At 36.5% G+C, this 22965-nt stretch overlaps 2 protein-coding genes across 2 annotated transcripts in view; one reads left to right on the forward strand and one right to left on the reverse strand.

Moving 5' to 3' along the window:
• Nucleotides 1-22965, forward strand: part of LOC126376694 (monocarboxylate transporter 12-B) — a 51341-nt gene that overhangs the window by 13692 nt on the left and 14684 nt on the right. The window lies entirely within an intron of this gene.
• LOC126377503 (uncharacterized) lies at nucleotides 16235-19481 on the reverse strand. The gene is made up of 2 exons (XM_050025278.1): nucleotides 18738-19481; nucleotides 16235-18130 (listed from the first exon to the last, which is right to left on the reverse strand). The coding sequence occupies exon 2, from the start codon at nucleotides 18109-18111 to the stop codon at nucleotides 16642-16644; it is 1470 nt and encodes a 489-aa protein (XP_049881235.1). The 5' UTR covers nucleotides 18112-18130; nucleotides 18738-19481; the 3' UTR covers nucleotides 16235-16641.

Here is a 22965-nt window from a genome sequence, read left to right on the forward strand (position 1 = left end):
CAAGTAGAGGTAAGTACATAATAACCCCAAGGGTACGTGGAGTTCCTTAAATGAGTATGCGAGCGGAATGTCAAACACCCACCTCCCTGTCAACCAGCCCAACGTCTGTCTCTTCATTTTCACAGGCTTTTATCATTTCAACTGTACAGGATTACGTGAATGTCTTGTAGAGTGCTACGAAGAATAACCTAATTGGGACTCAGTGTTAGGTAGAACATGATTCATTTTGTGTAACATAAATAGGCGAAAATCCACACAGTTCTGTAAATGACACCAAATCACACAGCTCTGTTATGAGACTATGTTTTCACACGAAGTGTGTCGTTACATTTCGTGTAAATGTGGGATATTTTGAAATCGTTCCACGTGCCAGAAGGTAAACTAAATGGCTTGTACTTGTCTTTACGGATCAGGTATCAGTCGACAACCGGTAGAAACCAGTAAGTATATACCGGCTCCATTGTTTTCGCTATTCTATCCAATCCATCGTCTGATTAGGGTCCACTCACATCAAGTGCGTGGGCAGCGTTCTATATGACGGAAGAGAATTAAATTGGGATAAAGATTAGGTTAGCTATCTCTACTTGTGTAGGTATGAAAAGAGGACTGCTTATAAACCGTATATTATGTTATAGTTATAAGGCGACTACGGTGATAAATAAATTAATCAATTATATTTATATAAACTTATCAAATTATACGGAACTGTAAAAAAGTTCTCATTTATTTGTGATGAAAAATCCTATGAGCCAAATTCGGCAAAATCATTCGTAAACCTGGAATGGTTATGTCTGCTTTATTCCAAGTAATTTATGAGCTCAGATTACCACAGAACAATTGCCGATTAAAAACAGACGAAGGTAGCGCCCTCCATAACAATTCTGCTGGGAAAAACATTTCGCTTTGTTTTGAAAAGTATCTTTAGTAGGCATTTAGAGAGAAACATGCTAGAAATGTGCTGAAACCCTTAGCCCCTGTTCAGGTGGCGCAAAATATACGCCTATTCATAGCATATAATACTTTTGTATTAAGTAGACGCACATCGCGTGTGTGATTCTATAAAATACTGAAATTACTGCTCTTTGGTAAATGAACACGCTAGTATTTTGCACTATCTAGACAGAAGCTTTACCTAACAGCGCTACAAACAAATCTAAAAGAAAAAAATAAGATTTATAATATAATATTCTCTTTCTGAAAGCGGCTGATTCGCAGGTGCCTAAACAAAACGTCCTATTCCAACAAGGGTAAGTAACCCAATAAACAGATTATGCCATAAACCGCCTACATAAATTTTGTTAAAATTTGATTCTTCAAAGTTATCCTCGTTTTAGGAAAAACAAATACAAGGCACAAGGAATGATTGACAGTCAAACATTTACTTTCGGGTTCGGAGACAGGTTTCAGTTTAGGAGTAAACCTAAAGTAAACTATTTTGAAGCGAAAGTACTCATCAAATCACGCACAATGAACAAATTGGAAGAGATTTCTTCTATTACGTCAAGATAAGATATAAACTTTGGTCATATGCTTGTAGAAGATAAGTATCTATTATTGTAAATCCAAATATTTGAATGGACCAAACAATGCAAATTTAGCGCAGACTTTAGCGACTCAACGGTGTCAAACATTGGTTTGTTTATTGATAACATGTTCTACTTATCTTCTATTATCATACAATTAAATATAAATGTATAAATTTGCATTAAATTACCCCGTTCATTTGCCCCGGCGCAATGCTAGTCTTATTTAAGTAAATAAAACTGAATGTTATATTCTTCACTCGCACACGCACACGCACACGCCCACGAACACGCACACGCACACGAACACGCACAGGCACACACACACAAACATTTCTCCTTTTCATCCACCTTAACGTAAGGACACTTCATCATATGTATGTATGTTATGTAACAAAAAAATCTTAAACTTATATCAAAACTTCCTACATAGTTATCGTCGCATAAACTTCATAAACTATTCATATTTATCAAACAACAACCAACGATGAACTCATGATGCTTCAAAGAAAAAAGTAGTTACAAAGTCACAAAGTTAATGAGGAAAAATAACGTCAGGTGCTTAGTAAACATTGTCGCGTTATAAGAAGTCTTCCTTCCAGCAACGCGCGATGAAGATCTTGTTCCCGTACTCCTATAAAGGTCATATACGTGCCTGCAATAAAGTATAGACTTATCCATTAGTAGTGCATAAAAGCTGCTCTTCCTTTTATTGCAGCCAGAGATTGAATTCATTCAGTCATGTCACTGGCTGTACATTGAAGCACGTGGTACAATATAGGTTAAAATACATATGTGTTGAGGTTAAGTGGAATTTTGTAAACATTTTCTTCGCCTCGCTGTTTTATCTGTCAGGTGTAACATGCACGAAGATGTGTGGCTAGAAGTGATTAGTAATAACATAACTGATATTGTTCAGTAAGAATAGCTATTATATCAGTCTGAAAGAAAGTTCCTAGTGAAGGTAATCCGTTTCTGATGTTTGACTCATTTATAGATACATCTATCGAACCCATGGAATAAAAGAAAGTGGTTGGAAGTGCCAAGTGACCGCAAAACGCACGCCATACATGTATTCGTATTATAAGCAAATAGCTTCATCTATGCCCTCCCCTCGTACGCAAACTTTCTTTAAAGCTCCGCGATAGTATATTAAAAGGTCGTCTTGTACATTATAACCTGCAGAGCGGCTTTAACGGCCTCCGTGGTCCATTGGTTGAGCGTTGTGCTCACGATCCGGAGGTCCCGGGTTCGAATCCCGGTGGGGCCAAATCACAAAAATCTTTTTGTGATCCCGTTTGGTTAGGGCATTGCAGGCTGATCACCTGATTGTCCAAAAAGTAAAAAGATCCGTGCTTCGACAGGCACGTTAAGCTGTTGCTCCTGGCTATTACTTACTGATTTACATCAGTCGTAGTACGTAGTCGTTACATGAGTCATGTCCCCTGACACCAGGGTTGATGGGGTTGGTAATTCACCTCAAAATCCACACGATAGAAGAAGACCTGCAGAGCAATAAATTAAATATCGACTATCATACAATGAGACCCTTCATTATCACAGGAAAGGTAAAAACCTTAGTACTTATGATCGGCTATTTATCAAAGAAATACTTTCGTATGCAGTATCTTACGAAAAGTAATGATAAAATTGCAGCTTATTACATAAAATATACATAGCCAGTAAATTAGCTATGGAATTTGAGAAGCAGTAGAACTATTGTAGTTATTTGTTTGCAGGAGCAGTAGTAACAGAGAGTGGGGTCGAACTGGCTTCAGACGTTCTCTTACAAAATGCGCGGAGCATTTCTTCTATTCCGTGGTCGAACCGTTTATCTACACCTAAAATAAACTTTTCAGACCATTTAACCTGCAAAGAGACACACACACGGAATACATATGAACGTAATGTAAAGCATTTTTCCCAACGATGTTGTTAGAGATTTACACAGTAGGTAACTTGTCAAAGTGACGAGGGTATAGGATTCATTCCGAGCGTGAATGAACGGACGACGAACTATAAGGTCGATCACCGCGTTCACTATTTCATTGACATATTAGATGCCTCCTCTGACGTCATGCAATTTATCGTAACCAGGAGATTTTTCCTCCTGATTACTTCCCTGATATTAAGGGTAACGATTAATCTACTTACTTACAAACTTAAGCCTAAATGCTATATCCGATGACGACTCCATTACTCTAGCCATAGAGGTGGCGAATCACCTCGTGAATGCAAACTATTCCTTGATACCGTAAACGACACAACCACGTGAAATATTTAAAAATATTATAGAAGACATTCTCTTATCGATGAAGCATATTCAATTTACTATTAATTCTTTGACTTCCACCTAACTTACTCATGTTTCGATATAAATTCTATAGGTAGAATCCGATCCGGCGTGAGTGTATAAAACGATTGATGAATGTGGAGGAAGCAAGAGAAGTATGTCAGGATTGAAACAAATACATTTCATAGTCTCTGCTTATCCCAGTGGGAAATAGGCGTGAGTATGTATATCTATCGAATCTGAGAAACTCTCAGATTAGCTTTTTTTCTATTCTTATTACAATACAATTGCTGTTTTGTAATCTTCTTCTTCTATCGTGTGGATTGTGAGGTGGATTACCAACCCCATCAACCCTGGTTTCAGGGTTATTATTGAGCCGCCAAATGCCCCTGACACGACTCATGTAACGACCACTTACTTACATCAGTAAGGGACCAACGGCTTAACGTGCCTTCCGAAGCACGGATCATCTTACATTCGGACAATCAGGTGATCAGCCTGTAATGTCCAAACCAAACGGGATCACAAAGTATTTTTTGTGGTATATCCCTACCGGGATTCAAACCCGGGACCTCCGGATCGTGTGCCTAACGCTCAACCACTGGACCACGGAGGCCACCGCTGATTTGTAATTATGTGGTATCAATACAACTTGTAGTAAGTATGGATATTGCGTTACCCCAGGTATCTAAACCGGAAGGTAAAATATGTCGTGGCGCAGATTAGATCTGGGTTGGTTGCGCAGGAAAGTAATATGTTCTGGTTTATCAGACGTTGACTGTGAGGAAGACTTTACGTCAGCAATTTTAGTGACGCAAACAAAGTGAGGCTACTTTGCAGCTTTACGAAACACTTTGTTCTAATTTTATTCACTTTTCTTTGTCACACAATAAACTAAAAAAAAACATTTTTAAACTAGATGTTGCTGGCTTGCTTTGAGAATGGGGTGAATATCAAAATTTTAAGTTTGGTGGCGAACTTTCATTTAAGTATTATGTTTTCGTGAAAAATTGGGTTCCGACATGAAAAAGGGTAGTCCTAGCTACGAGGTGAAAGTTCGCCACCAAATTTGGCACATTTTGATATTCACCCAATGGTGGTTTATTAACATAAAGCTTATGTTAGACCCTCGTGATAGGTGGTGGTTTATTTGACTTTTTTTTTTTCTTGTACTACTCTGTGTAGCAGACTATGAGGAGGACTAGGTAGGAGTGCCAAAGTGTAATGTAATACATACATACATAAACAGCCTATATGCGTCCCACTGCTGGGCACAGGCCTCCCCTCAATCAACCGGAGGGGGTATGGAGCATACCCCACCACGCTGCTCTAATGCGGGTTGGTGGAGGTGTTTTTACGGCTAATAGCCGGGACTAACGGCTTAACGTGCCCTCCGAAGCACGGGAGCATCTTACTAATAATACTAAACACTAAAATACAAAGACCGAAACTGTGGTACTTATGCCTAAAAGACGAAAGAATATTGGTGATCCTGTCATCCTTATTTAATTGCGTATGGATTGTATACTTAAACTTAAGTTGTGGGTACTTAAACAATACATTACGACTTAGAAGATAAAATAATATCTCTACTAACAGTGTTCATTATATTCACTAAACAAACAACTTGAGTCAAATATACAATATATTATGTATTTTAAGAAATCTTATTATAGATAACAGCACATTAAGATAATTAGTACGATATATATTAGCTGTGGGTTTTGATAAATGTAGTGTACATTCTTACGCTAGATTCTTAGCTTCCAAACGTTTTTTCGATTCTGCTCCGCACCACCCAAATCCCCTGGTAGTTGCGGCTTCCGAATACATTCCGCTTAGGGACGGTACTGAAAAGTATCGGCGTCCGAAGGACGTAATATACGATCCCAACGACCCGATTACTCTAGCCATAGAGGCAGCCAATCTGCTCGCGACACCAAACACTTCAGGACCCCGATACCGACCCCGCCGGCGTGGTCGACGATTTCCCTCATTCAGCGCTTATCGCTATCGACCCACTAGGGTCGATTAATTCTTTCAAATATTTTTCATCTCACACGACGCCCTGAGCCGAGGTTCGCGCCCAACTGGGCACCCTCAGGCCTGTTGTCTTATACGTTGTACCGAATGAGAGCCTTCAGCGCTCCCCATTTGTCCGGCCAAGTAGATAATGCCATCTGCGGCAAATCTACAATAAGTAATGTCAAAAAAAAACGCTAGATTCGTATTAGGTAAAGACTGATGCATAATGGTCCATTTTAAAGTCTAAATGCGGAAACCAGAGCCCACTAACATAGGTTTAGACTTATATGACCCATATATGTGTAGTGCATGCACATTTTGTAACGTTTTGTACAAAGGCAGAAATTGCCCCACTTAACATAATATTAGGTATGCATAATTTAAATAATTCAACTTTTTTACCAAGAAAGTATCAAGACTGAAAATTACGTTACAATTTTATTTTTAACGTAACTCTTTTGTCGCCTAATGCTTATTGCATTAAGTAACCGTTCGTTACCTTCCTATAAATCATATTTAAAGCTTTAACTTTACGGCTCGCAAGATTTATTAGATTTCCCATCCTGTCCATGTTCGTTCAGACAGGTATATAATAGAAGGATCGTTATAGAGCCTTCACAAATTGAGTGATTGTTCCTCTAATGCAACGGGAAATATTTGATGGATAGACTAACTCTGCGGATATTGGGAATATAAATACCTATAACACTCTTAATAAGCTGGCAAGTACAAACAAATAAAGCCGGTACTTACCAGATATTTTTTCAAGATAAAATTATCATTTTATCTGAGTGGCCGAAATGTATCAATAATTGCACTGCATGCCACAGGGCTCGAAAGCGATTAAGGTATACATGTGTTGGTTACGCTACTGTCGGTACCGTAATTCATACCGGTATTACCGATATGGCTAATTATACCGGTAATACCGGTATGAATTACGGTACCGATTTCTTGTTGGTCCGAAAGACAGTAGCGTAACTGAAACTGCTTGTATACTATATTGATATCAATCCATGGTTGAATCATGTAGCAATTTTGCAATGAATAATGCTCCCAGTAACATAATTTCCTTAAGGACGCAATCGTGTTTAAATACCAAAATCAGGTGACCCAAAAGACATCCTGACCTGACACCTCTTTCCTCATAGATCCTATTCTTCCACGTTCTGGGTTAGTGACATGATGACGTCACACGTCCCGTGCGTGACTTCACGTGATTACGTCCTAAACTGAATAAATGAATGAACCCTGCTGCGTGATCATATAAATCTAGTTCTATGCGGAATTCGCTGGAACTTCGTAAAATTAAACTAAAAGGGATCACGGGTTATCTAACATCATGAATATAGACGTGTTTTTTGGACATGGCTTTATTAGATTTTTCTTAGATGGTATTTACTACTTAAGCAAAGCAATAAAGGTTCACCTATTATTGATTAGTCACTTATCTCTTTTTGTCACCAAACAGTTTCTGTAAAATAAATGCGTTGTAGTTATATGTAAATCGATATAAAGATCGCTTATGCCTCTATTGCAAAGGAACATTATACTTATTATGCCTAATTTAGACATCACACACTACTCTTAGGCAGCTAACAATAATATATTTTGTACCTTGTTTTAAGTTTACGCGGTTATTATCATAATTAAAACACATAATAACGGGTTCTTACCGCGTTTAAAATAGGGATATGAGACTCCCGATATTTCGACACAGTTGCAAGTACCATGATCACGTGATGACTGATGAGAATGGAGTGGAGTGTATGGAGTGTGTCTCATATCCCTATTTTAAACGCGGTAAGAACCCGTTATTATGTGTTTTAATTATTTTGTACCTTTTATATTAAATAAAAATTAAGTTTTTTTTATCTTTATCATAAAACTTTTGTAGGTAGTGTATTCTGATCAATTTTATAAAAAAAAATCTATACCGCATAGCAGAAGAAAATATTTGGCTGACAGCCAAACCTGGCAGTTTAACGACATGTATTTTATACGTGGGACGTGTAAATATACATAGGTACTTTTATAAATAAATGTTATAGAGTATAAATAAAATAACAGGCACTATATTTTAAACTAAAATAAGAAATAATATGACCTATCGCAATCATGTTAGTAATATCTACGATACAATATTTTGGTTGATTAGTACTTAATATAGCTTTTATAAAATTGTTAAGTATATGACAAAAGCCACAGTCAAAATCATGGTACATAATATTAAAATGTTAATCTACCTAAATATAAAAGCATTGAACTCACAGACCGACTTGAAGATGCGAGAGTAGGTACTTTGTTTTTATATTTTCCCTGTGGACAATATCCACGTGGATATTTTTCTATAGAGGAGGAAACAAATGGAGGGAGGAGAAAAGATGTGTATCAAACAATGCATTACTCTAAAACTGTATCTATCTATATGTAACAATGACGCACTTCCCCCATAAATGCGGGCACAATATAAGTCATCATCATCAGCCCATTAAAGTCCCCACTGCTGGGGCACGGGCTTTCCCTATGGATGGATAGGGAGATGGGCCTTAAACCATCACGCGGGCCCAGTGCGGATTGATGGTTATTAACGACTGCTAATGCAGCCGGGACCAACGGCTTAACGTGCCTTCCGAAGCACGGAGGAGCTCGAGATGAAAACTTTTTTTTTTGTGGTCACCCATCCTATGACCGGCCTCTGCGAAAGTTGCTTTACTTCAACAATCGCAGACCGAGCGCGTTTACCGCTGCGCCACCGAGCTCCTCAGTAATAAGTACCGCCGTCAATTTATATTACGATAATGACATTTTCATTTACTTTACATTACTGACGCAAAATATAAAGCAAGTAGCCATACGGGAACTTGAAATACAAACAGGTGAAGGAGGCTTATTCAGTTTCTTCCTAATACACAACGAAAGCGAAAGTTGATGGTAGGGCTGGCAGAGGAAGACAGAGAAGGACTTACGATGACCAAATTGGAGATGTCCTTAGAAAAGGTTTAATACGATCTACTCTGAACCGGCGTGCGTGTATGAAGCGATTGATGAATGTGGAGGAAGCAAGAGAAGTGTGTCAGGATCGAAGCAAATGGGATTATATAGTCTCTGCTTACCCCGGTGGGATAGGCGTGAGTTTATGTATGTATGTATGTATGTTCCTAATAGATCAAGAATAATAATGAAAGGGGAATATTTTATGAAATATATCGAAACCCATGTTGTGCTAGGCGCACGGCGGCGTTCACGCTCCCTAAACATTTATTCGCGGTCATCATCACCAGCCCATTAACGTCCCCACTGCTGGGGCACGGGCCTTCCCTATGGATGGATAGGGAGATCGGGCCTTATACCACCACGCGGGTCCAGTGCGTATTGGTGGTTATTAACGACTGCTAATGCAGCCGGGACCAACGGCTTAACGTGCCTTCCGAAGCACGGAGGAGCCCGAGATGAACTTTTTTTTTTGTGGTCATCCATCCTATAACCGGCCTTTGCGAAAGTTGCTTAACTTCAACAATCGCAGACCGAGCGCGTTTACCGCTGCGCCACCGAGCTCCTCACTATTCGCGGTCATTTACCACTAACTGGTAACCGAGCTTCGTCATAATGACATTCCGATTGCATAGCCGCTGACCCTTTCTTTAGGATCAAACGCGACCATTCATATTTAATTACTTTGTCAATTAATGAATGCTGGTATGCTGGTATTTTAAATAGCAAACCACGTGACCATGGAATATTTTACATTAATATCTTAATGATATTGAAATAACAATTGAATTGGTATGATATAACAACCGACACAATATTATGCCATTGATAAAACCGCTTGCTTGGTAGCGGTAGCAAATAAAGAGTATTTCTATTTCTATTTCTATTTCTATTTCTATAATATTGTATTGTGAAATTGTTACCTTTTATGTTGTTATAAATAAAATATTTGAGATATTGATAAAAATATTTTAATGGAATTCTTCTTCTTCTATCGTGTGGGTTGTGAGGTGGAGTACTAGCCTCATCCATCCTGGTGTCAGGGTTATGATTGAGCCGCCAAAGGTCCCTGACATGGCTCACGTAACAACTACATACTTATATCAGTAAGTAGTAACCGGGACCAACGGCTTAACGTGCCTTCCGAAGCACGGATCATCTTACTTTCGGACAATCAAGTGATGAGCCTGTAATGTCATAACCGAACTAGGGATCATAAAGTGATTTTTGTGATATGTCCCCACCGGGATTCGAACCCGGGTCCTCCGGGTCGTGAGCACAACGCTTAACTACTGGACCACGGAGTAATGCACGGAATTAAAAAGTCCCTATATACTGGGTACCTATCTAAGTTACCTAGTACTTAGTAGTACCTACGCACCACGAAAGAAGAGCCGCGGATTTTTTAAAACTAATGACGGACTTTCGAAGCTATGTTCCTCAAAAACGAAGATGGCGCTGTATATATTTTTCTTCGTTTAACCTTCTAATTATATGGATAATAGACATATTCATCTTTTATCTTTGTTTTTGGGTATAAAAGATGATTTTATTACATCCAGGCGCAATTACATCTTCCACCCATTATTCTTCTAATCAAAATAAAGGGAAGCAATATAGGTAGCAACGTAAATCTATACGTAATGTGATCCAAATATCAAACAACATTTTTTTTTATATATGCTTCTGCCATTACATTGTATTTTGGAATAATGATGTACCCGAGTAATGAGAATATAGGTAATTATCACGTTAAAGCTACAACAATACAACGCCATCTTTATTTTGTTTTTGGTGAACGTAGCCTGGAAAGTCCATCATTCTAGTGATGTGCCGGATCGTTAAAAATGTATATCCGCGGATACGGATCTGAATACGGATATTTAGTGTAAAGATTCGCGGATACGGATACGGATCTTTATTTTCTTAAAAAAAAAGATTAAAGTTTTAGTTATTTCATTGTTATAAAAGTGATATTTTATCTTGCTTTCATTATAAAGATCTATCTATCTAAATGTTTGCAATATAAATGTGCCGAATATTTGATTTTAAGAAATAAAAACAATCTGAATGGAATTTTATAGTTTTTTATTTAATAATTCTACTTAATCACTAGAAAAAGATCCGTAAAAGATCCGCGTGAAAAGTAACGGACACGGATACGGATACGGATTTTTCTTTTATCTCGGATATCCGCGGATACGGATATTCGGAACATCACTAATCATTACGTAACAAGCGTTGCCAAGTTTTATACATAACTAGCTTTTTCCCGCGATTTCGTCCGCGTGGCGTGTTATAAAAGAGAGATCTTTGTGTGTGTGGAAATGCATATTATTATCAAATTTCAAGCATATAACTTATGCAGTTTAGATTTTTTCATACATTTTATTTCCCCACTAACTCCCATTTTTCAAAATACAGCCATAACTAAAGTTTATATTTACTAAGGCATGCATGCTAGATTGAAAACATCTATCTTCTGCGGTTTCGATTTTTTCATACAAATGTTTTTTTCCCGCGAACTCCCGTTCCCGTGGGAATTTTGCAATATCCTGTAAGCTTTAAGAACTAAGGTACCTGCATGCCAAATTTCAAGCGTCTAACTTAAGCGGTTTAGATTTTTCATACAAAAGGATTTCCCCGCTAATTCCCGTTCCCGTGGGAATTCCGGGAATTCGTTTCTGAGTGCACCTCTACGGTACCTAAGCTACGTCCCTTCCAAATTTCAAGTGCCTACGTTTAGCCATTTAGGCTGAGCGTTGATATGTCAGTCCGTCAGTTTGTCCTTTTATATATTTAGAAGATTTAAACAACCTTAGTAATGGAAAATAAAGCTTGTTGGATTACCTTAATTTAGGTTCACTTAAGCTTTCACAAGAACCTTTTTGGCTTTACTTAATTTGACAAGAATATTTGAAAGTCTGAAAATTGAGATAAATTATGAAAAATCATAATTATAATTAAGTGCTTATTACAGTTTGTCGATATTACCTAAATATAAAACACTTTAGTAAACTGCATTTTGATTTTACTGAACGTTGACTTAATAACCTTTCCTACTAGGTATTTAAATAGTAACTCACAAGATACTCTATTATTAAAGTAAACAAGTTAGAGCTGTCTTCAATCGTATGGCATCAGACGTCACACACACAGTTGCGCGTGTACAATAACGTCAATGTGTAGTGTCTGTGTAAAACGAGGCTTTTAATATGAAATGTCCGGGTGTGTATTATACATATATATATTTTTTTATTCAAAAAAAGCAGCCATTTTACTCTTGAGGGATATTAAAAGGCCATTTCGAATAATTCCATTTCTTTTATTTCGTTTTCCCATTTTATTGTGATTAATCTGAGCAAGGATTAAAAGATTGAAAGAAACTGGAAAAAAAACACTTAGGTAGATACTTTGCTTCGCTGTAAGTACTTCAATGTATATAAATATAAAAAGTACTTACAGAAAAAAAGTATGCAAACTGGGGGATTAAAATGGCCACATAAGAAAGCAATATTGCTATTTGACATTTGTTTGCTTTGCGCACTTACTTTAATATGCGCAAATGTCAATTGCAATATTGCTTTTTAGATGAATTGTTTCGATGTGGCCTTTTTAACCCCCCTGTTCTGCTTTTTAGACCGTACTTAAAAACAACATTATTATCGTTGGGAAAAGTATGTTTGTTTCGTGTTAAGACCACGTGTCTTAGACCACCCGGTCATTGTTATCAAGTTCGTCATTATCTTTATAACTATACCTATTAATACTCAGAGTAACATTGGCCGCTGACCCGGACTGTGTCATTATAAAAATTCCACGTTCCTATTTATTAAACACATTACTATCTACTTACTTAACATAGTTACCGAATTTCATCGGAGTATTTCAACGTATATAAGATACCTACAACTGCTGTTTCTAGCAGACACAAACATAATTAAATTTTCACGTGATATTTCTAAAATTGGCGCTATTACTTTCTTGTGTATATCATTGTTACATATTTACTTTGGCAATGTAATGTTGTACTAGTAAGTGGAGACTATTCTAATATAAAATCCGATGATCTCCTTTGTCCGTACTAGAATCAATATGTTTTTTTATTGAGAATTGAGAACGCACCCATTATTTGTATCTATATGTTGGCTATTCTATAAGATGCGCTAATAAATTTTAACATAGCCCGAAATGACAATACCTTTCGGATTTTTTGAATAAGAGCGTTTTCATTTCCCAGCCGTCTCACTCTTTTCAGCACCTCATTTTCGTACAAAGGCTGAGTTTCACGTCTGGCATATAGCCAAAGCAGAACCTTTTCTTTTAATGGACCAACCCACGAACAAAGATAACAACTTAATTATGTACATCTACATTTCATTTATGTACATTTAAACACGGAACGACGTAGGGTACCTAATTCGTAGGATGAAAGGTATAAGGATAGCAAAATCCTGAATAATATCTCTTTAATCTAAAAGGGTGGTAGAGTTTATGGAATGAACTAAATAAAATGATTCCTATTCCATGTCTATATTTCTGTCTATACCTACATATACTTACCTATTAATTTATCTAGACCACCTGTTAATATATTTAACTCCGTTAATTATTATTTGTAAAGAGTGCGTATCTAATTCTTGAAGATGCACTTTTATGAGAGGACAAAGAGTGACGCGAGTTTAGCGCAGCAAAGTCATAAGACCTATAATACAAAAAATACATTTGCATTTCGTTTTCTATTTATTTACAACTTATCTTTGGTGCAATGCGGATACAAACTACTTAACTGAGAGAAACTTGACGAGATTTTTTTTAAGTACTTACTGACAACATAGAATAAAGAAAAAGACTACGTCTGACAATGAGGAATTATTTGAGGGCAAAGCCAAGTTCTATGGTACATCATCTTCTCCCTGGCATTATCCCATTTTTCACAGGGTCCGCCTACCTAACCTGGAGATTTGACAAGTCTGGTTTTTTACAGAAGCGACTGCCTGTCTGACCTTCCAACCCGCGAAGGGATAACCAGCCCAATACAAGTTAGGTCACATACCTCCGAAAATGCATTTCTCGGAAATGTGGGTTTCCTCACGATGTTTTCCTTCACCGCTGAGCACGTGATAATCATTTTATGATCTAAACATGAATTCGAAAACAAATTCGACAATCATTGGTTTAGGCCTGTACTGGATTCGAACCTGCGACCTCAAAGTGACAGGCGAGTGTTTTACCAACTGGGCTCCACGAATTCCAAGTTCTAAAGTACACTCCGTCATAAATTTCAAAAAATGTAAATTTTCAGACAAAATATAAGAACAAATAATGCCTTAAAACTATGCTAGTACTTACTTAATCTAATAATGGTAGAAAATGGAACTTGTATACGAGTGTATAAGTGAGATTGCACTGAATGTACACCTTGCGTCAATTGCGCGTTAACTATACTACTTTAGCGAGTGTAGAAATAGGAACATTTGTAACTTGGCGAGGCTCTGTGCGTCTGTTCTTTAACTCAATTTGAGTGCACCTCACCGCAGTTGCGTGTTTCGAGCCATTTCAGGCAAATGCTCCTATATGTAAGTAGATACGTTTACAACCCGAACTTCCTTTTGCTAGGGGAACCTCAAGGTCGTGGCCTGAGGAGGTCGTGGTTAATAAATTATACTATTGAATGATAAATTACAAAAGCAGTATAAATATACTGCGTGTGAAATCACTAGGACTTACTAGTTGCGCCACCAGCAGAAAATTCAAGGGTGAAAACAAATTTGTTGTGCAACCAAACTGGAACTATGTGAGTGACCCTTTACTAAATGCATTTTTTGTTGGTGTGGCAGCAACGAGAAAGAGTCCTAATACCTACTGTTAAGGTTCTGTAAACGCATAACAGATCTATAGTACGAGAAAAAATATCTAGAGTTCGAGATGGAGGCATCCATCTTGAACTCTAGATATTTTTTTTCTCTCATTATTTGTGTTATTTAGGTGTTAGTAACTAGGTAACTTATAGCATGCCTACTCTACGATTACCGGCCTTAATTACCGCCTTTGCGGAATTACTGCCTTATTTGCTGTTACAGCAAAATGTATGAGGATATTGGTCTAAGTAACTATATGAATGAAGGGCAGCAGAGGCCGACTCGTAAGAGGTCACGATCAGTAGTTCCCGGGAATGTTGCCAAAGCGGGAATGTTACCGTTGTAAAAACTATTTAACAGTAAGGGCTGCTTTTCTTGTTCAAATTGTTCTTTCTTGTACTTTGGTCTTATCTGCCTAAAGGTTAGGTAAAAAAGCTCTTTTTACATAAGTTTTACTTTTTATTCTGCCGGGAACGCTCCTTTTTTTTGACGTGACTTATTGTAGATTTGCTGCAGATGGCATTAACTACTTGGCCAGACAAATAGGGAGCGCTGAAGGCCGTTCCAACGTTTAAGACAACAGGCCTGAGGGTGCCCAGTTGGGCGCGAACCTCGGCTCAGGGCGTCGTCTGAGAAGAAAAAATATTTGAAAGAATTAATCGACCCTAGTGGGTCGATAGCGATAAGCGCTGAATGAGAGAAATCGTCGACCACGCCGGCGGGGTCGGTATCGGGGTCCTGAAGTCTTTGGTGTCGCGAACTGATTGGCTGCCTCTAAGGCTAGAGTAGTCGGGTCATCGGGATCGTATAAAGGGAACGTTCCCAAAATGAGAAGGATATAGGTATTACCTCATTAATTATTCGTCAAAGCATTACGTAGTTCAGTCTCGTAGAGGTCGCGACCTCACTTTGATCGGTTAATCATGCCCTTGTCTAGAACATTTCATTATATTTATGTCTATCAGTTTGAAGTTCTAAATTTCACCTACTTATAAATTCTTACCGATACGAAATCTTTATCGATTCAGTCACATTTGCATTTTAAATATAGCTTATCTTAAGTGAACATCGCAGTTTTTCCTGGCATTTTCTCAGAAATATTTGGACTGAATATGTGTCATAATATGGACATTTTAATATATTGATTGATTATGATAAAGTGTCATATTCAATTAAAAAGCCTTAGAAAGACGTCGTTAATTTCAGAAGTCAGAAGAAACCATTAAGACAACAAGCCCAGACTAGTTTGTTGGCGCAGCTACTGATTCCTGCACACACCTACTTAATTTTAACTCTCTCACGGACAGAAATCATGGGTCATTGATGGTTCATAATCAATGATCGGAATAGGTAGTGCAATTTAGGGTCAACGACCTCAAACATTATATTAGTGTGGATACGCCCGGCGGGATTGCGGGATTTCGGATATTTTCTATCTATACTGGTATTATAAAAGAAAACAATTATTTCATAAGTATTATATTTTAAATGTTTATCATTTCTAAAGTGAAAAGTATGGAAGAAATAAAAAACATTGGTCCTTTAAATATTTTTTTATTATTGTAAAACGTGTAAGCATTCAGTTACGAATAAAAGTGTTCATACAATGTAGACAACAAGTTAAAATAATCATTTGTTAATTAACAACATAATCAGAGAAATACCATTAGAAAACATAGCATCACGCTTGTAACCCCGAAGGGGTAGGCAGAAGTATAAAATACCCACTCCTCGCCAGCTATGTTTGAGTCGCATATAGGGGGCGAGCCTATTGCCATTTATCGGGCACCAAATTATGAGCACATGATAATCATAATGAAATTTAACATTGTTGATTAATATTTAATTTAACCTTTGCATTAAATAAAAACAGTAATTATCGTAATTTATTTCAATTCGACAGAGAACGAACGAACGAACGATTGAATTAAAAAGTTTGTTTCCTTCAATCGTCATCTTCATTTTCACTATCAATTTCTTCAACATTTGAAATAGCATTTTCGTTTTCTGTGGAATTGAAATAAATTACGATAATCTTTTCCATATTTGCCAACTTTAATCTATTTCTTTTAACATTTAATATCCATTTATATGTCGAAAACGTCCGTTCAACTTCTACTGATGTCAGCGGGGCAAATTTCCAAATTAAAATATCGTCAGTTGCTGAACCGCTTGCGATTTGTTCTGAAAACGTCCTGATAATATCAATATCCGGATTGCGAGATATGACTGCTTCTAATTTATTTTGTATAGGTGAACTCATACTCCAATTTACTACTGACCTTACTTCATCAAATATTTGAAATGATTCGACTATGGATCTATCGCGTTTTTGTAAATTTGTCAACGCTATTTGTATTATTTTAAAGTTTTCGTCGATGAAATTTAAATCATTTCGAATATTGTCTTTATTAATAATATTTTTCGCATTTTTTATTGAGACTGCTTCTGAACTTCTCAAACATGTCAAAATATGTTTAATTTCGTCAAAATATTTCACATAATAAGAGGCTGCTGCAAGCCAAGTGCCCCACCGTGTTATTATTGGTTGAGGTGGCAACGGTAAATTGGGATACATGTCTTTTAACAATTTTACTCTACTGGGAGACTTCAAAAAAATTTTCTTTCCGTTGGCAATCAGTGTGTCTACATCCGGATATTCAGAACGTATTTTTTCTGCTACCCGATGGAGAGCATGAGCTAAACAAGTGACATGCTTCATGTTCGGAAAATGTTGTTTTAAAACTCGCCCCGCTGTCAACATGTACGCAACACTGTCTGTACATAACAAAAGAACACTTTCCACTTTATCTTCATAGGAGTCACCCCACAGATTTTTCAAACAATCAATGACAAACTGAGAAATTGTTTTTCCATTAATATTTTCTAATACTTTACAAGCTATTAGGTAAACTTTTTTTGATGCTGTAGAGTTCAAAGGTTTGACCAAAAAGTGCACTACATATCTTCCTAAGAAATCAGTAGTTTCATCCAATGAAATCCATATTTTTTCGTCCACAATCTCGCTGTGTATTGTAGCAAGCTTCTTTGCATAAATTTCGTCCAAATATTTTTTTCTGAGTATTGATTCACTGGGCAGCTTTTTTCGATTAGAACAAGCGCAGCACATGTATTTTTGAAAAAAGTTTTTAAAAGATGGGTTTTCAACTTGTGCCCACGGAATATTACAGAGAATAAGGAACTCTATAAAATCAAATAAAAAATCATTTGGAGACATCGACGGTGTTCCCTTATGCACAACTCCCTCAACATGTCTCTTGATGGTGCTCTTTCGACATCCGATGTTAGTCTCACATTTCGTACAGTAAATTGTATGATTTGTGGACTCGTACATCAGTTCAGGATAGGATTCAATCCAGCGTTGAACAGTCTCTTCCTTTGCTCGCCAACTCATGTTGTCTGAGCTGAGTAATCTGAAAAGAAAAAATCGTTTAGACTATTATGTAAACATGAAGTACATGTTTATAAAAAGTTAGTCCTGTTGTATAAATAGCCATATTGTATTTATAGTCAATACTAGATAACATTACCGTTCCCGCGATATTCCGAGACTTCCGAGGCACCATAAAGTTTGCATCGAACTGTTTGTACTTTTAAAAGTAAATTACGATGGCCTCTTAATTTTTCGTAGACTATAATATATATTTATCATTCAAAATATCTTTAAAAAAGCAACCTAACTATGAGCAAAATATTATTCAAATCCTATTAGCTTTTTTCTTTGTGGAGAGACCTTTAAGCATTTTAATATCCTAATCTTATTTAAAACTTTACAAGTCTTCATAGCTAAGTATTTTAAAAAAGGGCTCGGGATCAAACCTTGTTGCCTTTTATATTTTTAATACTCTTAAGTACTATTTTGAAACAATAGAGACAAATCAAGAGAACTTAAATATGATTCAAGTATAAAACCAATATCAACGAAGTAACATTGATAGACTAAAACTATTTCTAATTGTAATTTTCTAGGTTACAATCAAACAAAACCTTACACATTTAAATATGAATGTTAGTACTTACCGATTTTCACCCAAAAATGGTCCTTTTCATAAACAAATCCAATTCAGTCACGCAAAAATCAGAAGTCCGGTATACAAGAGCCAAATCATCACAAATGCAGAGGTTCGTCAGTCCATAAAACAAGCCAAGATGTCGTCAAGATAATCAAATAAGTAACTCGAACTCACAACGTATGCACTCAATGAACCGAAGAACAGGAGTGAACAAACACCGCCGTATCACCTCATCATCCCTTTTGCAAAAAAGAGACAGAAATATGGGATTTATTGTCTCTTTCTCCCATTTACACTTTATGTTAGTACTCTTATCAGTCGTTGCCTTTGTTAAGCAAAAACAATAATAAGTACAGAAGTTTCACTCTTTTATTGTTTAGCGCATGCCGCCGCCACTTGAAAGGCAAATGCCGCCAACAAAAAAAAAGTAGAACACTGCATTCATTTCAAATTGGCATCTTATCGCTAATCGTACAAGAGTGCAATTTGCGTGCCTTTGTATTCGTACAATACATTTTCTAAGAATTTTAGTTGAGTTTGAAATAAGGAAAAATATGGCGGTCAATTAAGTTAAGTCGCGTTAAATTGCATAATAATTTAATGTAATATAACATTTTTAAACCCTAATAATCTTTATTGTGACCAGCTCGTATCGAAATAGTAATCCCGCGCGGTTGGCATGTCCATGTTAAGATTTCGTCACGCAATCCCGCCAAATTGCACTACCTATTCCGATCACTGTTCATAATAGATAATATGACACCTTGGGATCGAAACGTCATTAGACGTTCTGTCCTTGAAAGTGTTAACTTAGTTTGATAGTTCTTAAACTAGCTTTATCTCTGTCTTACACTCGTCGTAAGTAAAGGACGCCACTATTTTAGTTTTGTCTGCCAGGGTCGGCCAGTGAAGTGCTAAGATGAATGATGATAAAAGTTTATATCGTTAATAGCTCTATTAATACTTTTAACAGGCGAGCATTAAGTATTACCAGATATCTGCAGATGTGCCTAGTTTTATTTCGTCCTAGTTATTTTAGTTTCTGTAGTAGGTCAGTGTCAACGTGACCAATGTCTGTTCCGCACGTGCTCGGCATTATTCACCGATATCTTTCTTACTCTTATACCTATAAAAGTAAGAAAGATATCGATCTAAGCGTTTTTATAACATTCCCCATCCATACAAAAGAAGTGAAATTATGTAATTAAGACCGGACCTGTCAAATCTTCAGGTTAGGTAAGCGGACCCCAAGAACACATAATTATAAGTATAATATATCCACCACTTTATCTTCGTATTTGATGCAAAATTTTTCGTTATATAAACTTTAGACCTTATTACCTGTAATGGCTAAGAAATAGAAATTAATCAAAGTAAGTACCTAGGCATTTCGTTTGTTTCATGTTTGGTAACCTGAAGTAATGAGGAGGTAAAAGACCAAAATGACCTATTAAAACTGAGTCTTTCGTAGAATAGAAGTCTAAGACAGTCGATAGTTTAAATAATAAAATACGCTTCAGAACAACCTACATAGAATCAATCTCAAAGAAGGGTCTTTATCGTAGTTCAATGTAATTTTCTTGTCACGAGTATCCTGTCTAATAAACCTTGTATTGGAAACAAGCAAGCTCACAGTTGTTACGTTTAAATTGCCTGTTAGTAATTCAATCGCCCAACAAATTGGACGGCGCTAAATCTATTTTCGTACGGAACAAAATAAAGATAAAAGTATATAGAGTGACAAGAATACTTAGAGATTATGGAATTTCGCTACTGCACACATCACTCAAATAATTCGAAGAGCCTCTTAAAGATAAAAGCTACTTACCTTACTTATCGTGACGTGAGGGTACCTCGATCCTTCGCGTACTTATCTTCTTTTTAATCTAAATATTCGATCCTCTTCTATCACAGGCGTGTCAATACATCATGATAAGTACATTTTTATCATAATTAAAACACATAATAGCGGGTTCTAATATCCCTGATTTTAACGCCGGAAGAACTCGGTATTATGTGTTTTACTTATAATAAAAGTCGCGTAAATATCAAACAATGTGCATTGTTATCGTAGAAATTATTTGTGTATTAAGAATTCTTAATAACTTTTCAATCTTAACGATGTTTGTTGTCTCTGTGACTTTGTACAAGTATCCTTTGGAGTCAGTCCAAAATTGTCTATAATGATTAGCGCCGTACATCAGTCAAATAGCAAGTCATTACGTATCTTTAATAATTTTGTATTTTCGACGTAAAACATATTGGCATAAAAACCGTATTGAATATCGGACCTTGTCAACGCTAATCTTTTAAAAGTGAATGTAGGTCAGTTTAGAGATGATTAATTTTACTTCCAGATTACGACATCAAAATCGAATACATATTACGTTAGGATATTTTTCTTATAGGATGACAACAGCTTCCAATTTGTCTAGCCAAGCAGCAAATTCCTTCAGGAAAATCTACAAAATGTCACGGAAAAAATGATTTTGCTTGCATTCACCAAAAGATTAAGGTTTCTTGGCACAGAGTCAACATTTTGTAAAGCCCATTATAATACTCAAACCATGCACAACGTAGTCATTAGCGTTGTATTATTTGATGGTTTCATATATATACACAAGCCAAGACATACTATGTTTAACTATAGTCATAGAATAAAGAATAATACTAAATATAGAACGGCAACTCTCCGCTCCCCACCAGCGGCTGAGCTAAACCTACCTCACCGCTCCTCGGTCTAACATTATTCTTCAATCGCATGACGTCAGATGTCACACACACACAGATCCGCGTGTACGATAAGCTCAATGTGTAATGTTCGAGTTCTGCTCCTCATAGTTATAAGGGTTAATCTTCTATGCTGGCTCCCGTATTATGAGTCTAACTCTGTCAAATGTAACATAACATAGCATTACACCTGTATCTCCGAAGGCATAGGCACATATATATAGTGTACGAGTATATAAAGAAAGAAAGAAACATTTATTACTTCCGGACACCACAGACAGCGGCGTGAGCCACGAGCCTGCTGAGTGAGGCCACGGACATCGCGGTATATAATATGTACATAGATACGTACTACTTAAACTTACACAATTATAATTATTTAAACCCACCCACACCCACTCCTCGCCAGCTATGATTGCTTTGTGTCAAATGTGATCTATTAATTTAACACATAATATTATATTTTTGAAGTCTTGACAGACAAAAGATTTATTTTTAAGTCACTCAACAGCCAGCCATAAATAACCATAGAATTGCCATAAATCAAACAGCAAAAACAAGACAAACCAAAGATTTATTCTTAGGTCGCAGTTAGCCAATCTTATTGACCATAGAATTGTATAAATTGATTCTAAAGCTTATAGAGGTGTTATCATGATCTATGGGTAATCCCACATTCTTGTCTGAAGTGTTAGAATCAATATACTTAAACATTTTCCTAAAAAGATAATCAAATCAATCAAAGGAGAGATATCAAGCAAAATCTATCAATAAAACATTATCTCCGTAACCGTAAAACATGTTCAGTTAGATAACAGAATGAGATAATATCTCCACGATAAAATTACTGATTAACAGAGAAAGTCATTCATTAATCTTTATGAGCGCCTTAATTTTATTTTAATACATTGTTACCAGGTGATAAAGCTTGTATGACACATCAGATAACTATTTTACAATACATTTATCGTAATTTTTATATTAGAGGCAGTAAAAATCACGGTTTAAGATAGTGTATCAGTTTAAATAAAAATAAAAAATCAGATTAATATTTAAGCCTATAAACCTAATTACATTCCATCCGCGGTCGAAGGGTACAATGGACCACAATTTTGCAACTCTAATTGTACCTATACGTACTTTCCCAAATTCTCTCCGTTGACGATCCTACTCGTAAGTGTGATAGGAATTAAATTGATATTAATCCCATTGAAATCTAACGTTACTTACTGTAAATATTTTAATGGGTCGTCAGGGATAATCGAATATTTATCGTTTATCATATAATTAAAAAAAACTGACTTTGATTGATCACCCGTTTCACCTGTCGCCCTATTTAAAGGTACTTTAACGTGTAATTTTAGAAATTCTTTACTGAAACGCCTAAGAAGTAATTTCAAAAATAACGAATGGATGAATGAATAACCCGGGCGAATTAAATAGATATCTCGCTGGTATGCAAACCGTTTGACGTGTGCAGCCAACTTAATTCTGTCGGGTTATTG

The sequence above is a fragment of the Pectinophora gossypiella genome, chromosome 1 (assembly GCF_024362695.1).
Source record: "Pectinophora gossypiella chromosome 1, ilPecGoss1.1, whole genome shotgun sequence".
Classification (NCBI taxonomy): Eukaryota; Metazoa; Arthropoda; class Insecta; order Lepidoptera; family Gelechiidae; genus Pectinophora; species Pectinophora gossypiella.

What these genes read in the sequence shown, in the direction of transcription:
- LOC126377503 (XM_050025278.1), bottom strand. Translation starts at nt 18,111, where the DNA reads ATGAGTTGGCGAGCAAAGGAAGAGACTGTTCAACGCTGGATTGAATCC.